Below are 16,122 nucleotides of genomic sequence, written 5' to 3'. Positions count from 1 at the left end.
CCTGCTCAGTGTGCAGCCGAACATTCCGGGCTCACATAGGTCTCACCAGCCACATGAGGAAGCATAAAACCCCAGTGCAAAGCCCTCAGCCCCCTGGATGACAAAGTGGTCATCATCGAACCATGATGGACGAACTATATAAGGTGTGTCTTGAAATCCAGCACCCTAATAAAGATTTGTGATATGGCAAAGAAATTGTGAACATGTAATATTTACAACAGATTTTTATTAAATTTATAAATTTTTACGATCCTAACTGTGAATAGACCTAGTTTTTAATGACTTAATTGTATAAATTTAGCTTTTGTGATACGAAGGAAGAATAACCCTGAGGTATTACGGCACGACATGCAATGGCCTAAATTGCGCCGATGTGCCAAAAAAACAAACAAAATACAAATACCAAGTAAACAAACTCAGTTCCCTCGTAAGGTGTGACCTCTAGAGAGTGTCAATATGCTGACATTAAACCTACGTTCATAGTATTTGATTTGTGGTCACCTGTCTATCAATAAACTCAATGTGATGGACTACACAAATAAAAAAGGGGGTGGGAGTTGTTCATCTCTACCTCCAGAGTCTAGAGATATACCCGCACAGCTAGACAGACGTCTGGTCAGCGTGAGATAGTCAAGGAATATAACAGCTTAACATGTTAACTCAAAGGTCAAGACAAAATGATAACATGTGCCAGTCATTGCTGCTCTGTATGTAAATCGCATTTATAATGTAAAGTTTCATTTCTATTTATATTAACAAACCTTGTCTTTATAATAAAAGATGTTTGGTGCATATTCATATAGGTCCTATTTTTAAGCACATTATTATGTTGTAACATTAACATTAATACATTCTATAACAGACATTAATGGAACGAGGTCCACTTTATGCATATTAAATAGGTGTATTTTTTACTATTCGGTCAACTATCCAGCAGTGATATTCGACTGGAGCCAAATATGGCTGAATAGTAAAAAAAAGACTTAATATTTGGCAGAAGCCGGAGTGACTATCCGGTGCACTCCTAATACCGGTATATATATATATATATATATATATTTTGTGATAGATTTCATATTATTTAAATGTTACAAGTAATGTACTCAATGAAAAAAATAATGATAATTCCAATAAAATGAAAATAGAATTTTAAAAATATTATTTTACAATTTAAAGAAAAATATAATTATTTATTTAGAAACCAGACAACCATAGACACAAAATTTGTTAGAATAATGAAATATTAAATTTCATAGAAAAACATAAAACAATATCATTCTCTATTTTAATATATACACACAAATTTATAGCTTTTAATGAGGTTTCTTTTTAAGCTTTTTAATTTTTAATCATTTTCAGTTATGTCCAAACTTTTATTTTGATGCTGACTTGATCAATGTATGTATTCCAGTGGCTGCAACCTTTTCAGACATACAGCAATATGAATTTATAAATGTGTACCACAGGCCTCAATAAATTTGATGAACAGAGTATCCATGGCTTCATTATACAACATTTATAAGCAAGAGTTTTGAGAGGCCAGATACCAACCCGTTAAAGCCTGGTATATGGCTTGTCGGATGTAGATATCACCGACGTATCTGCTCACATGATAAAAACATTTTTTTAAAAGTCCCTTAAATAATCAATAGAAGATATTATTGGCCTGGTTGATTTTCAGTGTAAGACAAATCTTTTTTCTGTTTTATGAGTTAAGATCTGAAGTTTCTCCAGAAATTATCATTCCATCAAGCTTAAACAGATAATATTGATGGGCTGGTTCGAACTAGCACCATCGCAATGGCACTCCAAAGCACATATAACTCGACCAGGCAGCCAACATTTGGCTGTTTTGTTTTTATGTCTGTGTTCTCTCTCCAAAAGATATCTTTTATGCATAGGTAGGTGTTGATGGCTCATCTACATCAGCAAAAGATTCTTTTGAAGTTACCTACAATAAAAATATGAAATAACAAAAATTAATGTCAATGATAATTCCTTTAGTTAATTATTAAATATTCATAAATGTTGAAATATATTGTATATACATCTATATTCTTTATTCAATATTTATTTTTACCTGTGTGGTTTTCCTTATCTTAAATGTCTGCATCTTCAACACAACTTGAGAGCTCACTGTCAGAATTTCTCTATAGAAGCTTAATTACTGGGATTCAGAGAACCTAATAACAATCTTTAGATCTGAAAATTAAAAATATTGATTAGATCTATAAGGCCTATATTTTGAAATTTATTATTTATGTCTAGATTATCATTAATATTATTATAGATTCTCTAAAAAAAATAATCTAGATTCTAGATCTTATAGATCTATCAAGATCTACAATGTGCAGGGAAATGATCTAAGACCATTTTTTAAATACATTTTAAAGCTAAATGTACTTAAATAATCTAGCTAATAAAATAAAACAAGGTGTTTAAATGAAATTGTACACCTACTTTTATCTACTATTGAAGCTAATGTATTGAAAATATGACTCTTTGTGGGCTACCTAGCAAATTTACAACAGTTCTTTAAATGCTTACAAAAACATTATGTTGATATAAACAATGCTAATTTTTAATTCTAAAGCTAAGATAACATCATCACATTATAGAAATATTTTTTCAAAATGATTTTTCATTTTAGTACTAAATGAGAATGAAAAGAATCTTACCTTTTGTTTCACTCAAAAAACAAAATCAAGCACATTTTATTTGCAAAATACATTCTGTTCTACTAAAATCAAGAGAGAAAAGGAAGTTCAATTCGCTTTAAAGTATCGGAAATAAAAAATTTCATTAAAAAATAATAATAAATAAATAAATGATTCAACTTTTTTGGCTTTGTAGCCAATTTGCAATTAGGGTTAACATACATTTTGCAAAATGCACATTTTGTATGATGGCTCACAATGCCAAGTAATATAAATCCTTTTCTAGTTAAAACAGGAGTAAGAAAAGGATGTATATATTATTGTATTTTTGCAAAATGCACATTTTGTATGATGGCTCACAATGCCAAGTAATATAAATCCTTTTCTAGTTAAAACAGGAGTAAGAAAAGGATGTATATATTATTGTATTTTTGCAAAATGCACATTTTGTATGATGGCTCACAATGCCAAGTAATATAAATCCTTTTCTAGTTAAAACAGGAGTAAGAAAAGGACGTATATATTATTGTATTTTTGTAAGTGAATGATTGGGTCATGAGACAGACAGCCTAAGACAACTAAAACGGCACACGATGAACCCTAACACATCTGGAAAACCTGGATTTCGTCAATGACATCTGTCTCCTCTTCCATACACAACAAAGCAAACATGACTTCAAAATTATTATAACTATTAAAATCTATTAATTAAAAGGAATTCTAACCTTTCCAACTTCTGCATTTCCCATGCTAATTATTTTGATTCTGAGTGGAACTTTGTCATTTAATTTAGCATTGGCTGACATTATATTGCATGCCGTTATGTCTGATTCAATTTCAATAAGTAAATATTTCAGATGAGTTAGATCTTCATGCATAAGCTCTGTACCATATCATGAAAAATGAAAAACAAATAAAGCATTAGTAAAATAAACATTTTTTTAAATTTTTAATCAATAGTAAAAATAATTATTCAAATCATCATTTAAGTGTGACAAAACTTAAAAGTTCATGGCAAGGTTTCTTACTTAACACGAAGTTTATCTTATCTTAAGACATGTGCGCTATATATACATCCCTACATATACGACCCTAGTGACACCATCACTGTTTTCAAATAATAAGTTGTTTTTTTTTTTTCATATTTTTAGTTCTGTGTGTTAACTATTCATTTTTATTCTTTCTATATTTTTTTTCAATTAAAATACACACATGTAAATTAATTGTTAGTAGAGATGTTAATAAATAATTGGCATAAATATGAATAAATAATAATTAATAAATGTATGTGCATATAATATTTTTAAAGTGATTAGTTACTTCTTGCACATAATTTCAAGCAAAAAATCTTTTTCATACCGGTAATTATAAAATCTCAATGTTTCTTTTTTTCTAATTTTATTGTCCAAGGCATAAAATTTTTAATTTATAATAATTTTTTAAAGCATTCATATTCAGGCATTTTAAAATTAATAATTGTCAGCACTTCACACAAAGTGTAAACAAGTTTTTTATGAAGTTTATGAACAAAATAGTCATCAAATATTTTTCTGCACAGTGTTATTTACATCCATTATTTTTAAAAATTATCTCCCTGATGCATGTAACTATATTATAAATATGTATTTAAATATTATATAATTATAATTAAACATAAGACACATTGGAGATGTCTGATTTGTTTTATATATATAATAAATTTATATTTCAACTCTTATGAAGACAAAATGCATAATTTTTTTAATTTTTTGTTTAACTCAAATTCTTTTGTCGATTTAATTCACTTTTTCATAGACTTTATTGTTGGGTCTTTTTTTTTTAAACTTTAACAGAATACACAATAACAAAAAAGAGTGAAGTTTCGATCCCATATCTTGAAAACATTTTAGATCTATAATCCAGTGAATTTAAGTTACTGTCAAGTTTTTTTTCGGTCACAGATTTTTTTTACTTTACTAACTATAATTATAATAGATCTCATCTATATTATAATATTAATATAGATTATATTTATATACTATTAATAATAATATTATTAATATTAATATATCTACTATCTAGATTCTAGATCTATTTGATCTTTCATCTAGTCTAGACTTACGTTTAACTTTAAGACTACTAAATTTACTAATCATAATCATATACACTCATACAGATATAGATTTAACTAGATCTGTCATAATCTCATATTTGATATTAACTAATTTATAATTTAGTGAAGAATTTAGTCCAATTATTGAATTAAGACTAATCTAAATCTATAAATATTCTAGGCTGTCATTAGTATTTATTATACATAATTACCGAATTACAGATCAAGAATAAGATTCTAGACATTAGAAAAAGTAGATTTAATTAATAAATTATTAGTAATTTGATCTAGATCTAGAACCTGGAATCTGTAGACTTGAGTTGATCTATTTCGAAATCGCGTTATGGCTTGAATCCGCCATTTGTAAACATTCAAGTTCGGGAATAAAGCACAGACCTATATAGAATATTATATATTATATTTTAAATTCACAAACCTATATATTGTAATAACTGAAGGGAGGCAAACTCAACGAGACATAGACGTTTATTTACACGGAGACATGACAAACACAAAGGGCATCTGCCTTGAGTACAGCATCTCCATATTGGCTCTCTACTTGGGCGGAAATCGTTTCTCTCCTAATTTCAACATCCTTTTCTAGTCTGGTTACTAGAAGTGCGCACCTCTGCACTAGCCTGGATGGCGGTGCGCATGGCGGAGTCATAACATTGCCCCCATCTTAGCACTTTTCGTCCCGAAAAGAAACACTGCAGCCGAGGTTTGACAATTCAGGTGGAGGTCGATCAGTGGGAGCCACAGGCGGCAGGGAGCGTGTTCACCACGAAGCCATCCGCAATGTTTTCCTCCAATGCCGCTTTCTCTTTCTCCAGTTGACCAGGCTGTTGTTGCGACGATGACGTGGCCGTTTGACACACAAAGAGATAGTGTCGAGCACTGTTTTCTTCAGCACAGCCGTTGATCGGACACGCTGTCTCAGCAGACCTTCCAGACAGACGCCTCTCAAGGGAGCTGCAGGTTCATATGCAGCCACGTTGCAAACAAAGTCCAATGCACCGCAGTCATTCTAAGCTAACAGTCTCACGTCAAGAAGATAGGTCTGTTCAGGTTCAAGTGGAAAATGTCTTCCTCTTAACAGCTCAGATTAAGAGTGGTTTGATTGACATTCATCTATGCCAATGTCGATGATGATGATAGAAGTACACGTGCCTTGTTGGTGGTTTTCTTGGCATCTAAATTTTATGTGTGATGCGTCGCACGTACAGTTCATGCTAAACTTCTGGATGCAGTTGTCAAGCTTCGAATTTTCCTCGTGAGCGCCGGCAGATAGGCAGAGGTCTTTAAGGTCCATAGCAACAGGCTTGAGCGCAGACCCAACGTTGTCTTGATCTGTCCAGCTCATTAAGTTACTGGTAACAGGTACAACAGGATCGTTCACACGACAAACCGTTCACTGACAATTCGTTCACTGATAAATTGTTAACAGACAAATCGTTCACTGGATAGTAATATATTGCTAATATTATATATTCTAGTTTAATTTGTTTACATTAAAACGTTTGTAGCTATTGTTTACATTAAAACTTTTGTAGCTATTATTTCCAAAAAAAATTGATTGTTAGAGATCGGGCCTAATCTGAGTTTCTTTGTTAATTTTTAGCGGCCCCCGTAAGGGGAAAAAACCGCTATTAGGTTTGTGCACAATGTCCGTCTGTCCTTCTGTCACACTCTGATCTCGAAAACTAGAAAAAAATATGAAAAATATTATTTCACCATTAAATGCGGCTTGAAAAGTTTAGGTGCAACGGCTACTTTTGGTTTTCTAAAAGCAAACCGTTTAATTTATAAAATTAATTATGCAAGCGATTTTTTCATAAAAATACACCAATTCTAAAACAATTACGTACATGTAAGGGAGGCAGTGTCACAATATGCTAACATAGTTGACAACAAGCTTGTATTTTCAATATCACTAAGTCAAATATATTTATAAAATGTACAAGAAATGTTTACAACAAATATAAATAATAGTTAAAGGTGTTTTTTCTGGTCAACTAGCTGCTAAAATTAAAAGAAAACATTTCTGTTTGTTTATAAAGGCTAATAATGCACTTTGTATGTAAATATCACGCACATTTTTTAAAATGGACTTTTTATGCAGCGACTTTCGTGTAGTAGCGTAACGTCGCAACATGTCATGGTGCTGAACCAATTCCTTAAAAGTTTTAAAAAATCAGATTTTATTTATTTTTTGTTTATGGCCCCCATCCGAATAAAAGAAGCTTATTTTTGTGCGCTTTGTCTGTTGGGTGGTCTGTCCGTCACGATTAGATTAACAAATAACACTAAGGCTATTGCAAATCTGATTTAACCTTTAATTTTTCATTCAGGAATATTTGCAATAATTTTAAGTATCTATAATAGATTGTTCCGGATAATTTGTGAAAAACAAATCAATGCCAACGAGTATTTGTTTGCTCTTCTAACTTATATTAGATATTAGATATTTCAATGCTTGAACGTTGCTATAAACACATGATCTTTAATACATTGTTGCGGTTTTTTAATGTAAATAGCATATAAATGCTAAATAAAATTTCTATACTGATTTATATTTCATTAACTATAAAGTTGTTCCAGATATTGTTTAATAAAAAATAACTTATGTAAAATGATTGTTTGAAATCGCATAATTGACTAATATTACACTTATATTCGTCACTATAGTTTATTTATCAATATCAATTGTTCTGAATTTTTTAACTTAAAACAAATTTATGTCAAATGACTTTACTTTTTCAAAAATATCGACAATAGGTTGTTCAGGATTTTAAAATAAGAAAGTAATTTACTAGAAACGATTATTGAAAATTATTTTTAGACTTATATTTTACAGTTAATTTTCTTGCCGAAACATAATAAAAGTTGTTTAATCGGTAAAGAATGTTCCAGATTTTGTTTCGAAAAAGAAATCGATCTACATTACCTTAATTTTCTTACAAATCGTCACCAAAAATGATCCTAATTTTAAATGAAAAATCTAATAACGTTAATAAATGTTTGAAATCCCTCTTCTAATAAATAAAACAAATAATTTTCTCATTTACGAAATCTCACTTATAGATCTCACTCGGTGCACCAATGTCTATGAATACTCGACAAGCTGCTCGTATAGATGACATTTTTTAGTCTAACTAGGCCGTGTGACGTAGTGGATTTTTTTTTCTTTGACGTCATATGGAATACATTCTTTAAATGAAATGCTAAAACAACTCGGTATAGTTATGTTTATTAAACCTCGTAATGTGACTCGCATTTTAAAAAGACATAATAGCTAGATTTAGATCTAATCTAGATTTTTTACACTAGATCTAGATTTTTTTTTACAGTAGAGCTTGATTTTTAAAACTAGATTTAGATTTAAGTTCTAATTAAAATCATTGTGGAATCTAGATCTAGAATTTCTTATTCTAGTTTAGAATGTTTGTTGTTTTACATATTTCGGATGTTCCTTCAGAGTTTTAGTCCAAACCTCCCGCAGGACGACGGGGGATGGGAGCGGGCAGGGTTTGAACCTGGGACCATCGATGAATCCAAACGACAGTCTAGCGCGCAAACCGCACTACCAGACAGCCATGATTTAGACTAGATCAAGATCTATAATTTTAAGTGTAGATTTTTATTTCTAAAGTCTAGATCAGTGATGCCCAAACTACGGCCCGCGGGCCAGATCCGGCCCGCGACGTGGTTCCGACCGGCCCGCCTAAACGTCAGCACAAAATGTTGAAATAAAAAAGAAAAGGTTGAAAAATCTATTTTCTCAATGTTAGGAACTTTTCTTTGATGGAATTCATTCTAATCTATAGTCTTTCTAAAACAAACCATTACAAAAATATGGTGGCATTGTTGGTTTTAGCCGCTAAGAAAAGTTTGCTAGAAGTAAGCGATTGACAAAAATATTTAACAAGAAGTCAAGAAAACTAGTCCGCTGTCATGGAGGCTACAAAGTTGCTCAAATTTAAAGAATAGAAATGAAGCATACAAAATTCTTGCTACCTGTGATAGAATAAAATCGACCTGAAAAAAAAAAGTTGAAGCTGTCAGCCCTTGTGGCATGACAATAGCAAAATGAGTGGACGATGTTGGTGAAAATATCCATTTAAAACTAAAGGACAGAGCAGCAGATTTTGAAATTATTACTATTGCTGCTGAAGAGTGACACCAACTGGAACTTACTAAGCTGGACTTCCCTGCTTGAGAAATTTCGAGCAATACAGACAATAGATTCCTACGCCTTGTTGTCTACAGAAACCTTGCACATTTCCGAAAACAATTGCTGGGTAGGATCACAATGTTTACAAGCACTTAATTTAGTAGAAAATCTTTTTTAGTTATAAGACACCTGAAATCCCTGTTACGTAATTAGCTTATGGGTGTACGTAAGTTTAATGGAGCCACAGGAATAAAACAATTTAAAATGGTTTATTCTTTATTTCGTGGCGCGGTGGCTGAGCGTTAAGGCGCTTGGCTTCCGAACCGAGTTCCCAGTAAGAATCCTGGCGAAGAATTTGATTTTAATTTCGATTTTAATTTCGGGATCTTTTGGCGCCTCTGAGTCCACCCAATTCTAATGGGTGCCGTACATTAGTTGGGGAAAGTAAAGGCAGTTGGTCATGTGCTGGCTACATGAAACCCTGGTTAACCATGGGTCAAAGAAACAAATAGATGACCATAACATCATCTGCCCTATAGACTGCAAGGTCTATCGCAACTATTCTCTATTTCATGTTTGTGTATCTTTTTGTTAATGTGGCCCGCGACACGAGTGTCGGAAATTAAAATGGCCCGCAGGCAGGCCGTATAACGTTGGGCATCACTGGTCTAGATCGTCAATATGTCAATATTGCAATGTTATAAAATACTAAAACTAATCCACTGTTTTAAAATTTAATATTGCAATTAGTGTATTAATTGATTATCTAGTGTTTTGTTTTACATAAATCTTATCTAAATTACATCTACATTATCCCAAATATATATTTTATATCTAGATCTAGTAGATATAGATATTGAGAGTGCTAAATTAGAAGTTTAATAATAATAATAATAATCTTTATTATCCGTAAGGAAATTTGTCTTACAATTTGTGCATTACACCAAACAAAAACATTATAACTATAAGAAACCAAAGTGTACATTCACACCAGACGCACTCATAATTTACATGTGACAAAGTTTATACCAGATTGTTCTTATTTAATGGTTTGATTGCCAGGGGAACAAAAGAGTGTTTGTGTCTGTTTGTCTTTGCTATCGGTGTCTTGTATCTCTTTTGTGATGGTAAAATCACAAAATCCTGACACAAAGGGTGATTCTTTATTTCGAGGATCTTGTTAGCTTTTTTATAGTCAGTATTTAGGTAGATCTACATCCTCATTCTAGTTCCATTTAAATGAAAATGCTCAATACCAAAAGATTATCTAAAATCGCTCTTCTGACATATTGTACATATCCGGTAGTTGTCATTCCGTAATGTGTAGGTATATTATCAATAATAGGCTATTAGTTTGTAACCAGTGTCATTAGGTTAAGAGCAATGCTTGGTCGTGCGGTTAGCGCGCAGGACTGATTATCTCTACTGTCTCGGTTTCATACCCTGCTCGATGCCATCCTCCGTCGACCAGCGGGAGATTTTACATTTTAAAAAATTTTTTTACAACGCCGAATGAATCTTTGAAACATTATTACTTTTAACAATCAAAACAAAATCATGTCTTGAATATTCCTTGCGAATATGCGGATCCGACAGGGATCCGTCTCCCACGGGGGACGTTTCTGAGTTTGTGTGGCAACACAAACTCTCTTTGTAATCTTGTTTTTTTTTATTTGTTACATCTTTATCAATGAGGACCATATGTGAAAAAATTATGCTTTAAAAAAATGTGATCTGACAACAAGCTAGCTAAAAAAACTTTAATGAGCCTTCACTTTAGGCAACATTTAGAATGTAGAATGTAGGCCTTTTTTTTTTACACTTTTGTACATTATGCAGTTTTGTTCGTCCCACCCACATTTGCTTGTCTTCTTAATTGCGGTCCAGATGTTTAATCATCATCATCATCAAACTCCATTTGAGCAAGGGCTTGAGAGGGTCAAATTCTCTCTTGCAAAAGCCCTGGAGAGAATGAGGCACGGTTTCCTCTTCTTCCCCGCTGTGGGGGCACCGTGAATCGAAATTTAGCCATAAAAGACTGCATCTGGATACGTCTTCTGCATCTCCAACTATCCACTAGTTTTCTAGCTGGGAGGTATTCAGCTTTTTATACCGCTCAAAGCAAGTCAGTACTGACCTTTACCTCCTAAGGTTTAGTGGACCTACATTAGCCATTATTTCTAGTGATGGGAACTAAACTAAATTTTTTTAGTTAAACTAAAACTAAGTTTGAACTAAAAAAAAGTAATTAAACTTTTAGTTAATCACAAATTGAAAAAATTAGTTAAACTAAACTAAGAAACTTTAGTTAAACTTTTACTAACTATTTTGACCTTTTTTAAGGACAAACAGTCAAAAATGAAAAAATATAAACAACAACCAATCTCTTTAGCAAAATGTAATAAACATTTATTTGTGCACATGAAAAAAGATTTAAATGTCTTTATGGGATAGATGTAGATCTTAATAGAATCACTAGATTAGACTAGAATGATACTATTATAGCAAGAAATTAGAAGTAATTGTCCAAGTTCTAATATAAGTTACCTTTTTAGAAGTAATGATAAAACTGCATGTTGACTCGCTAACTAACTATAGATTCTAGAATATTAATAATATCTTCTACAAACGAAATGATCAGAAATATAATCTGGATCTAGAATTAGATCTAGCTACTAGACCAAGATCAAAAAATTAATATTTTAATCTAAAAATAATTTAAGAAATACTAGTTACTTATACTACTACTACTACTAGATCTAATAATAGAGTCTAGTAGATATCTTAGTAACTCTAGATCTATCTAGAGATTTTAGATTATTATAATTATGATTATAACAAGATATAGGTATTTAGATCTATAATATACTATAATATAATACTAGATCTAGATCTAATAGATCTAGATAGTAGATATAAGGGGAGGTATCCCTAGAGAAAATCGAGTTTTAGGTCTAGGATATCGATTTTTAACTAATAACATAATTAAGTAGATCAACCATTTTTCATTACATTACAATCATTTTTATTGCTTAAATCTGTGTCTAAAACATGTTTTATGTTGTTTTTGTAAGGCCTATGAGACAAAATTTTTATAAAATTTCTTGAAAAGTACAAAAATGGCCCTTGGTTACGCCATCTCTATTATAAGCAAATCATTGTTTGACTATCGATGTTTGGTATGGTTTTTTTCCTCACGATCTCTAGTTTTATAAAGACGCCTCGTTTTCGCTCTATGTTTCATTCAATTTCGGTAATGATCGGAAATCTTCGGTCAACTTTTGAAGCAAATTAGATTATTTTTAGCCTTGCTAATAAATAAAGAAACGCCATTGGTTGATTTTGCCCCCGTGGTCGGAATCCCCGTAACTACTTTTGTTATTTCCGACTATCGATAATAGACTTTATTTCAATGGCGAAGTCTACACGTTGACTTTCTTTTCTGTTCATGTGTGCATTTTCTTATTTATTCAACAGTTACAGTATATATATTTCTTTTTTTATTCATCAAATATTCTAGATCTGCTTCACCTTGTTTTTTATAAATGGCTAGACTCAACAAAAGGCTAGCTCAATTGAAGCAAGCTCGAATGAGTCGCAAATTAGATCTAGAAAGAGTTACTGGTAAATCTAAGACTCTAGTCGATCTAGATAAATCTAGTACTTCCACAACAAGTTCTAGATCTATATCTTCATCAACACCTAGCCCTACTAGATCTAGATCTGATTCATCTTCTGGACATAATATTACGGCAGCAGTTGAAATTGAGAATGTGTCTACCGAAGCCAATAAAAGTGAGGCATTGGCATCTAGATCTAAGTCTAGTAAACTTCATTTAGATCTCAATACCAGGAGTAAAAGTAAAATTATTGACATTCCCAAGTTAGATGTTGATAATTTAATATCCACCACTCCACACACTAACAGAACAATAGTTGAATTTGACCAACTTCAGGCCCTTATACAGCCTTTACTTTGTCCTGGCTGCAATAAGTCTTCATTAAAATTAAATTCTGATGAAAAATGTCGCAAAGGCCTGTCTGTTAAACTTAGCATTAACTGTGAAACATGCAGGACAGTTGTAAGTAGCAACCATACATCAGGTTATTCTAAAGAAAATAAAAGATATTCTGTTAACAATTCTGCAGTTCTATCATCAATCTTATGTGGATTAGGTTCCTACACATTTAACAAACTGTGTGAACATTTAGACATACCTGGAATGTGTAAAAAAAACTTTCTAAATATTACTAAACTAATTTACAATAAAGGTGATGATATCCGACAGGCCCTAGAACTTAAAACTGTTGACCTTATTCGTCGAAAGCATGCGGAGGAAAGTGGAGTTTCTATAAACGAAGAAGATATCATTGATATTGATGTCTCATATGATGGCTCGTGGCTAACCAGAGGACACACTTCACATATTGGAATTGGATGTGTTGTTGATGTGTTAACAGGATATGTTTTGGATTTCCACATAGTTTCAACATTTTGTTTGGTCTGTCAAACCACTGGCAGAAAGATTAAAGAAAAATCCCCATCACAGTATTCAGAATGGTTTGAAACACACAAGCCTTTTTGTGAAATCAACTACACAGGTGAGGGTCTATTAAATATAATTTACACTTCTATCAAGTCTTTGTGTATAGTTTTTAAATTCTCTTCGCTAAATTTTTATTAGCTTTGCTTTTTTTGTAGATTCACTAAATAATATTAACAAGTTTCTAAACTGTTTGATTTTCTTTATATTTACAGGTTCATCAGCTATGATGGAAACACATGCCGCAGAGGTATTATGGCTGAGGTCAGTTACAAAATTTAAGCTTCGCTACACATCAATGTTATCTGATGGAGATGCTAAATCTTTCAAAAGAGTAACTGAACTTAAACCTTATGGTGACATTCCCATAGTAAAAGAAGAATGTGTCAACCATGTTGGTAAAAGGATGGGATCTGCACTTCGAAATTTAGTTGCTGATTGTAGCAAAAAAGGTACTTCTCTTGGAGGCAAAGGGCATGGTAAACTAACTCAAAACACTATAAAAAAGTTAACACTTTATTACTCTAGAGCCATTAGAAAGCATAAAAATGTTTCTGATATGCAGAAAGCTATAATGGCATCTCTTTATCATTGCTTGTCAACTGACAAATCACCGAAACATCAATTGTGTCCAACTGGATCTGGCTCGTGGTGCTTCTACAATGCTGCTGTTGCTAAAAATGAGACTCCTGGTCCACATAGCAAGCTTCTCTGCACTCCTCTAAATTATAAGCTACTAGCTGACCACTTAAAACCAATATATAAACGCCTCTCCGAGCCAGCCCTCTTACAACGTTGTTTGCTAGGTGCTACCCAAAACGCCAACGAGTCTTTGCATTCCAAGATTTGGAGTACTTGTGATAAAAAGAAATTTTCTTCTTGGAACAAGGTAACATTTTCAGTGATATCCTCTATTTATGACTTAAACTTTGGATTTGCTGCTTCAAAAATAATGAAAAATATTCTGTTCTGCAAAAACACGTTTCATGCCCATCGTCTTGGTTTGAGTCGACAGAATCAACGATTAAGTGGGTCGGCGTATAAAAAAAGTAAAGTGGTCATGAGACGACTCCAGATGAGGAAAGATGCAAAAGCTCGAAGGGAACTTGAGTTAAGAGATGCAGAGGGACCTACTTATGAAGCAGGACAGTTTTAGCTGTTTTTTTTTCTGCTTTTTCTTCTTTTTTCAGAAATCAACAAATATAAATTTCACGTAGGTCATTTAGCTGTACACATGATTTCTCCTAAACTAATTGTTTGATTTTAATGAAATTTGAAACACTTGTTCTAGACATGATATACCTTACTTGTATAATGAATTTTTGTGAAACTTTTTAATACTTTTTTCTAAGTTTTCAAATCTATACTTTAAACTCATTTTTCTCAAAATGTTACTTTTTGCACATATCATTATGCCTTACTAGGAATTTCTCCTAAACTACTTGATAGATTTCAATGAAATTTGAAACACTTCTTAAGGACATCATTTACTTTACTCGTACAATGAGTTTTTTTCAAACTTTTATTTACTTTTTTTTTTAAAGTAATTTTAATTAATATTTATCCTGTTTTTTATGCCTAAAATATAACTAAAAATTCAAAAATTTGTAAAAAAAAAAACATACTTAAATCTTTAATTCTGACGTTGTACCAATTTAGAGGATCCTTTTCTCTTATCTTTAAATTCAATTTCATGTAATTTTGATCAATAGTTTTTACAAAATTCAGAGTTTTAATTTGTATACAATAAACAATATGGCCGCCGTTACCATGGCAACCATCATTCAAACAACTTTTTTTTTAGCATTATTTATTTTAGAATATCATTATATGTTACCATAACAAATTTCAAAGGCCTAGCTTCAGAAATAAGAAAAATAAGATTTTCAGGGATACCTCCCCATAAGTATAATTATAATAGAAGTAGATGTAGATCTAGTCTAGATTTAGTTAATTTAGTATTAGATCTAGTATAGTGACGGCTATTATTAGTAGGCCTATCATAGTCATTAATATTATAGATCTATCATCTTTGCATCTTAGGTCTTAGTATAGAGTATAGGCCTAATAAGTAATCTAGAATTTTCTAGATATATCTAGATCTAATCTAGACTCTAATTCTAGAATAGTGGAATCTCTAAACTAATACTACTAATAGATCTATATTATTGACTTATAATTTTAAATTTACATTTAGATCTAAGACTACTAAGAGTTAGACTCTACTTAAGACTAAGAGACTAAAATAATTAAATATAGACTATTATGACTATAGATCTAATAGTAGTAATAGACTAATACTAATAGGCTAGACGTCACTAGACTCTAACTTTAGATCTATCTAGTAAAAAGTTTTAAAATAAAAAGAGTCGACATTTCTTTTAGATCTATAGTAAAGCAAAATTCTTTGCCTGCAGCTATACAGGAACACACTGGTGTTTAATAAAAAAGCAGCAAAATGTAGATCTATAGAAGCAAGGAATTATCAGGATTTGTCAAGCAGCGAAACTTGCTAGGAATATAATGAGCACGTGTATTTTTTTTTAAAAGGCGGGAATAGCGGCCATTATAGGGTAAAGGTCAAAAGGCTTTCTAGTGACCTGTGCACCCTCTAGTTTATTCTCCTCTCTATCATTCATTATATATATTCTCTGA

The 16,122-nt window shown here is 31.8% G+C and overlaps 2 protein-coding genes across 5 annotated transcripts in view; one reads left to right on the top strand and one right to left on the bottom strand.

The window, feature by feature from the left end:
- Positions 1–5,327, bottom strand: part of LOC106072895 (dnaJ homolog subfamily C member 27-like) — a 149,346-nt gene extending 144,019 nt beyond the window's left edge. The window contains exons 1-2 of one of the 4 annotated variants that reach the window (XM_056015585.1): positions 5,186–5,327; positions 3,383–3,540 (exon numbers count right to left, since the gene is read on the bottom strand). In XM_056015585.1, the coding sequence (XP_055871560.1) occupies positions 3,383–3,535 (153 nt within the window). In that variant the 5' untranslated portion in view covers positions 3,536–3,540; positions 5,186–5,327. Of the gene's footprint in view, positions 1–3,382; positions 3,541–4,953; positions 5,129–5,185 lie in introns of those variants that run through there. The other 3 variants (XM_056015583.1, XM_056015584.1, XM_056015582.1) reach the window with 3 other exon arrangements.
- Positions 5,328–11,845: 6,518 nt separating this feature from the next.
- On the top strand, positions 11,846–15,259 carry LOC129923640 (uncharacterized). Its single transcript, XM_056015579.1, has 2 exons — positions 11,846–13,525; positions 13,683–15,259. Exons 1-2 carry the CDS (start codon positions 12,469–12,471, stop codon positions 14,621–14,623), a joined length of 1,998 nt encoding a protein of 665 aa, XP_055871554.1. The 5' UTR covers positions 11,846–12,468; the 3' UTR covers positions 14,624–15,259.
- Positions 15,260–16,122: the final 863 nt, after the last annotated feature.

The sequence above is a fragment of the Biomphalaria glabrata genome, chromosome 17 (genome assembly GCF_947242115.1).
Source record: "Biomphalaria glabrata chromosome 17, xgBioGlab47.1, whole genome shotgun sequence".
NCBI lineage: Eukaryota > Metazoa > Mollusca > Gastropoda > Planorbidae > Biomphalaria > Biomphalaria glabrata.
Note: the sequence above shows the minus strand (reverse complement) of the source record. Positions and strands in the feature narration are given on the sequence as shown.

Coding starts and splice junctions, on each gene's coding strand:
- LOC129923640 (XM_056015579.1), top strand. CDS start 12,469: ATGGCTAGACTCAACAAAAGGCTAGCTCAATTGAAGCAAGCTCGAATG. Junction 13,526..13,682: donor TTGTGAAATCAACTACACAG/GTGAGGGTCTAT, acceptor TTATATTTACAG/GTTCATCAGCTATGATGGAA.